This window comes from Halichoeres trimaculatus, unplaced genomic scaffold (genome assembly GCF_033239565.1).
Source record: "Halichoeres trimaculatus isolate MK-OKI-2021-1 unplaced genomic scaffold, fHalTri1.1 fHalTri1_scaffold_23, whole genome shotgun sequence".
Classification (NCBI taxonomy): domain Eukaryota; kingdom Metazoa; phylum Chordata; class Actinopteri; order Labriformes; family Labridae; genus Halichoeres; species Halichoeres trimaculatus.
Window position 1 is genome coordinate 1,623,716 of NW_027437201.1, and position 6,000 is coordinate 1,629,715.

General features: G+C 49.7%; 1 protein-coding gene across 15 annotated transcripts in view; it reads right to left on the reverse strand.

Moving 5' to 3' along the window:
* Positions 1-4,855, reverse strand: part of LOC141785049 (shisa family member 6) — a 100,473-nt gene extending 95,618 nt beyond the window's left edge. For 5 of the 15 annotated variants that reach the window (XM_074663151.1, XM_074663150.1, XM_074663149.1 and 2 more), the window contains exons 1-3: positions 4,559-4,848; positions 3,320-4,212; positions 1,062-1,222 (exon numbers count right to left, since the gene is read on the reverse strand). In XM_074663151.1, coding sequence (XP_074519252.1) covers positions 1,062-1,222; positions 3,320-3,846 — 688 coding nt within the window. In that variant the 5' untranslated portion in view covers positions 3,847-4,212; positions 4,559-4,848. Of the gene's footprint in view, positions 1-1,061; positions 1,223-3,319; positions 4,213-4,558 lie in introns of all 15 variants that reach the window. The other 10 variants (XM_074663153.1, XM_074663152.1, XM_074663158.1 and 7 more) reach the window with 8 other exon arrangements.
* Between the last annotated feature and the right edge of the window lie 1,145 nt (positions 4,856-6,000).

The following is a 6,000-nucleotide window of genomic DNA, read 5'->3' on the forward strand; positions in this document are numbered from 1 at the left end:
CAAAAAGTAAGACAAGGAGCAACAGAAAACGAGAACTTCACCCCTTCATATACATCTGCAGAGTCGTCTCTCGGTTCATTCACCCCCCATAGGAGCATCGGTTCCTCTGTCCATGGTGAGTCTGACTGTAAACAGTAAGTCTCACAGAGGCTTCTGAATGTCCTTCAGTATGAAGCTGAAACACAAACTGATCTCCAGTTTGCTGAAATAACTTAACGATCAGATTAGTTAAAAGTTAAAGTCAGGTTTTGTCAGGTTCGTCCTGCAGAGGAGAAGAAAACTACTTTAAAGATGTTTCTGATGCATTCAGGAAGTCAGGAAATCAAATACTGATTGTCTTTAGACACTCAGCATCGAGCAGATTAGTGTCTCAGTGGATTGTGTTCCTCCTGCTTTTGCTCTCCATACAGACTCTTCCTCCAGCAAACATCTGAGACTAGAACCCTCCTCATGCTGAAACCCAGACCCCAGGAAGAGCTCCTGTGATCCATGCAGACTCTGTAAATCCCTTTAATGTGCCTGCTCTGTGTTTCCTGACAAACGGGGCGACACATCACTCCTTTGTGCCCTGATACAACCCGCTGTGCTCCCTGCTCCTCCTCCTCTCCTTCCTGCACAGTTTTCCTCCATATTAGCGATGGATGCTCTCTGTCTGTTCTCTGGATGGGGGGGTTAAATCACGCCGTGTGTGATTCACCCACAGTGTGACTGAGAGGTCATCACTTCCAGCCTGTCAGACTCTGCAGGGCTGCGCTACCTCCCAGCCTGTAATTATCTCCACTAGCAGGCCTGTGTTTCTCTGCGTCGCTCTCTGCCTGCACTCTAACACACAAATCGGATGATTACTGGATGTTAACACTGGAGATTACACTGCTGAAAGGGTGGGCATGGCGGGGGGTATTTGGAGGGGGATGCAGAATATTGAAAAGAAACAAAGAGTGCATCCCAAAAGGCAGAGTGAAAGGATGTGGGGGAAGCTTCAAACTCCTGAAATCTGCCTACGACTCTTTTAGAGAGGCGCGGTGACACATGAACGCTGCAGAGAGGCCAGGGACTCTTACCGTGGTTGGATTTGGAGGCGTGGACCGGGGTGTAGTGGTTCTTGGATGAGGTTCTGACTGGTGTGTTGTCTTTGGGTGATCCGTTCATCGCAGCAAAGTTCTCACAGTCGTATTGCGATATGGGGATGGGCCCCTGCTGCCTCAGGATGTCTGCGAGGGCCCTGAAACCAACAAGACAAGCAGACAGTGAGTGATGCAGTTTTCTCTCTGAGTGCAGCTAAAGTGAGAGCAGGAGAGGTGAGAGCTCGTCTGTTCGCTGCACGCTAAGTGTCGTGTTTTATGAGTAATCCACGCTGCTCTGTCTTGTTTTTTTGGGAACGTGATGAATGTTCATTTGGAAGAGAAACACCATTGGATGTGAGAGAGTGTCTCTCTGGCTTAATTGGGTTGAATTTGAATGTTTTTTCAGTTGCACCAGGTGCATATGGAGGAAGGAGCCCTCGAGGGGGGAGAGGGGGGAGGGGAGGGAGAAGCAATCACGATGAAAGAAAGTTCAAAAAGTGTTTGTCTGAAAAGGAAATTACTTTTGCAGCTCCGCAGCGGCTCATAGCTGGGGAACGACAAATGTATCTGCGATGTAACCTTTGCTTTTAAATTAATATTTTAGCCTCCTCCCGCCCCCCTCACCCCCACCCCCCTCTTACTTATTGAATGTGCAGCAGTGCATGCATGTCGCCCGACCTTGATACAGCAAACGTTAACACCATCCATTATTCACAGTCTTAAGATTGCTCAAGTGTTGAATAATGCATCCAATAAAAAAAGGCCACTCAATCCAGAGGAAATAATGTGTGTCAGCGTTTGTTAACTGATGTGGGAACAGTTTACTACATGTGGTCCACTCACGGATGAGAGCGCTCAGATGGAGGCGCCGCAGGAGGAGGCAGGAGCCAGCTGAGGAGGTGAGAGCCAGACGTTCACCACCTCAGCTAAAGATCCTGGCCAAATCCCACCCGGACCAGCAGACAGATGTGTGCTGATGTGCAGAGGGCGGGGTGAGGGCAAAGGATTGTGGGGAAGATGTTTGACTCGGCTGCCTCGTGAGCCTCAGATCTGAGCTGCGGTCAGATTCAGACTCCATTTTTCTCCAGATCGATGCAGGAAGAGACGGGTGTGTTTTGGAGAGCAGCACTTTGTCTCTGCATCCTCAGAACGATGAGTTTATTAAACTCCGGACCGAGCGGCTCGGATATGAAAGGCCCCTGGTGGACTGGTTTTGTGGAGGTATCCAATGAATCACCCTGTTATTGTGTCTCATTTGAACAAACATTGATTTTCCTTTTATGCTCTCTCCAGCCTCTCCCTGACACTCTGCTCATTACTCTTGTGTGCACACTTTACCTCTTCGAGGATGCATTCAGTGTTCCAATCTTAAAACATCGGAGCATGAAGTCGTTTGTGTCCCTCACAATGAAGCGACTCAATAAAGGATCCATTGGTTTTCTCTTACACAGAACAGAAAGATTTTATCTGTGATATAAACTAAAAACATCCAACGTGAGCGCTGGACATCAGTCCTTTACACTCCCACACATCACAGGTGCACACACGCTCACACACACTCACACACACACTCAGGGAGCAGCACAATCCCTGTAACCGCTCTCTTTCAACTCCTCCATAATTATTTCAGGCTGTGGGTTTGAACATCTGCTGCAGATCTGACAGAATCTGATCTGAAACCTGCTCATCACTTTTAGGCTCCTGATAAGGATCTGCTAATTCATTTCAACACATTAAAGCCTGATTCACCCCCATTAAGGTGTGTGTGTGTGTGTGTGTGTGTGTGTGTGTGTGTGTGTGTGTGTGTGTGTGTGTGTGTGTGTGTGTGTGTGTGTGTGTGAAAGATTTTGGTGATAGGATGCATAGGTTAGGATTCAGCATGTCAGAACACACACCGCCATTTTCAATCTAACGTGGAGCAGACAGAGACAGGCTCATGGAAAACGCTGTGCTGGACTCGCAGTGACTGACCTCAGAGCTTTGCTCACACACACATCATGAGGATAAAAATCACAAACATATGAAGGAAACATTTAAGACGCTTCACATTCACTAATCTATGTCAGGACCTCTCTGAGGAGGAATGGGTCTGTTTTTCTGTTTTTTCTCTGAACCTGTTTCTGACATGAGGTTTGACCTTTGACCCCTGCCTACAGCTTGCTCTGTACTGCCCATCCCATAATGAGCTCATTGTGTTTCTCTTATAACAAACGACCCAGTGCGCAGGTGTGTGCATGCGCCGCTCACGCGCTCACCTGTGTATGTTCATCTCCTGAGGCGGCTCCGTGGCTTTGTCGTACGCCACTTTCACGGACACCCCGAGCACTATGATGAAGGCTATGATCCCACAGGTGATGTAGACCGCCGTGTTGGTCTGGTCCATGCTGGGATCGTACGTTTCCCCGGTCGGGACGGGGGACGGGGCGGCCGTCTGCACCCAGACCGGGGTCTGGTAGTTCTTGCAGGCTTTCTGGTCCAGCCGGTCCTTCTTGTACTCGCAGCAGAAGCGCAGGTAGCACGTGCCGCAGCAGTACCGGTGGTCCGTGTTGTTGCACTCGAACATTTTGTCATACTGCCCGCTCACGTCGTAGTACCCCAGGCAGGTGTCGTGGTTGCTGGCGGGTGCGGGCTGCGGGGTCTTCTGCGGGACCACCGTGGGGACCGCAGTGGCTTTGGGAGCCTTCCTGGCAGCCTGTTTGGGTTTTTTCCCTCCTGTAGCGGCGCTCAGCACGCTCAGAGGGTCCAGGTATATGAGCAGTAACAAAAGGTGTCTTATCCCCATGGTAGAGAGAGAACTCTGGACGGATGCTTGGCAAAGACGCTTCAACTGTGTTCAGACACGCGACGCTTCAGTCTGTAAGTTTCACCGACTCTTCCCATGCTCGCTCGGTCTCCTGCGCCGCCGTCATGCTGAAAACAACTCTGGGCTCAGCTGTCAAGGGCATTTCTCTGAAGCTCTACAGCCCATCGCGACCCGCCGGGCAGCAGAGGCGGGAGAGCACCATGTCCTGGCCGGGAGGGTCGCTGATGGTGCCCGGGCTCTGCGCGCTCTTCCTCGGCTGCGCGGAGAGTGAGAGCCGCGGTGCGTCGCTGTCCAAGGTGCTGAATCCTGGAGCCCCAGTCCGCTCTGCTCCGGTCCGAGTGCGAGCTGGACCAACACATAAACCAACAGGGCTCATTAGATATTATTCTCACGTCATAGGCACGTCATTAATTAATAAGCAGCCTTCACATAACTTGACAGATTTCAGCCCCGCTCCGAGTCATTTCTGCAGTTCGCACGACGCGTTCAAGTTGGAAACATGACACCCACACAGCAGAACGCACTCCTGATGGATGGGCTTCATGTTCATGTTAAACATTAAACCTTAGCATTGATAAACCTTGAAGAAAAAGATCTGTTCGTTTGATTTTTCGATATTAAACTGGAATCTGAATGAGACATGTTTTATTTCCCTGCGTATTTCGAAAGGGCGGAGTGGAAATGCGCCTACCTCAGTTCGGATCCCCGCTGGGGAGTTGCTCTCCGTCTGGGTCTGAGAAAGTGAGGAGCTCGGAACCCCTCTTCCCTCTCTCTCCTCTCCTCTCCTCCTTCTCGGCTTTCCTCCCTCCCTCCGTCTCTTACATCACTTCAGTGCTGGCGTCAGAACTCAGCCAAGTATCGGCAAATTGCAGCCCCCTCCTCTTCCTCTTCTTTTCTTCTTCCTCCTCCTCCTTCAAGCCAGCAAGAAAGCAAGCCAGGTTATTAGCATGAAGACTTTAAATGAAACGTGTGCTCAGACCTGTGTCCTGCAGAGCACCTCCAGTCCCTGGCTGTTGCTCCTCATCCCTCTCTTTTACAGCTCAGTCTGATGGTGTCTGTAAACAAGCAGGAGAAAACAGTAATTGGCTCTCCTCTGCTCTCCTCTCTCTCATTATTCCAGATAAAGTCGTTCATATCGGTCTGTAGCAGAGCCGTGACACCTTGGGGATTATGGGGGACTGATAGGGCTAAATTAGCACTGAAGTGTGTTTCAACAATGCTGCTTTGAAATGAAACACTCCTACACAGCTCTTTCAGCGCACACAGCAGCTTTAATTCTGAATATTCCAGCTTTTGTCTTCCAAACCGCTCCAGCACTTTTAACTAAACGGTGTGAGCACATCAGCAGGTGCGTGAGCCTCAGCTCGGCCCTGTTCGGGGTGGGGTAGGGGGGCAGAGAGCTTTATTTGCAACTCAACACTTTTCTATCACAAAGTGCCGAGGGTGTCTCGACATCAGCAGCTCCACAGAGGTGAGGAAGCTGCAGGCTGAGAGCGGGGCCTTAAATCGCTGCTTTCTGCTCGGGTTGGGAACGCAGGCGACGTGATGAGAATACACAGCTCTTTGTTTCTGCAGACAGCGGGCTGTAATGATGTGGGCCGAGGAGCAGCAGTGAAGATCAGAGGAGAGGGGAGAGTGTCAGAGGACCTGGAAGGGAATTAAAGAGAGTCTGTTGGAGGGTTTGAGCTGATGGAAGAGTTCACATGTGATTCACTCTCATTTCTAGAGTTTCTCTGCACTCCTGTGGCAGCAGCTTTTTCTAAAACTCACATGTTAGGGTGACATTCTGACTCCACATAAAGACAAGAACAAAGACTAAACATGCTCAGCTTCATCTCTAACCAGCTCAATGTCAAACGAATCAAAATGAGTCAAATAATCTGAAAACCTTGTCACAGGAAAACAAAGAAGTGACAGGCGGCTTATTTTTCTCCCAGTGTTTCACACATTATGTCATTTAACTTGATGTTAGTAAAACATCAGCTCTTCTGTCCCGTTCATTGTTTAAACACTCTAAATGAGATCCGGCATGCAGCCAAAACTTGATTAACCTGAAAATCTTCTTAATGCACGCTGCGTTTTGATTCAAGGCTGATGCAGCTGTACGAAACTGAAGGAACAGAGTGGCAGGCC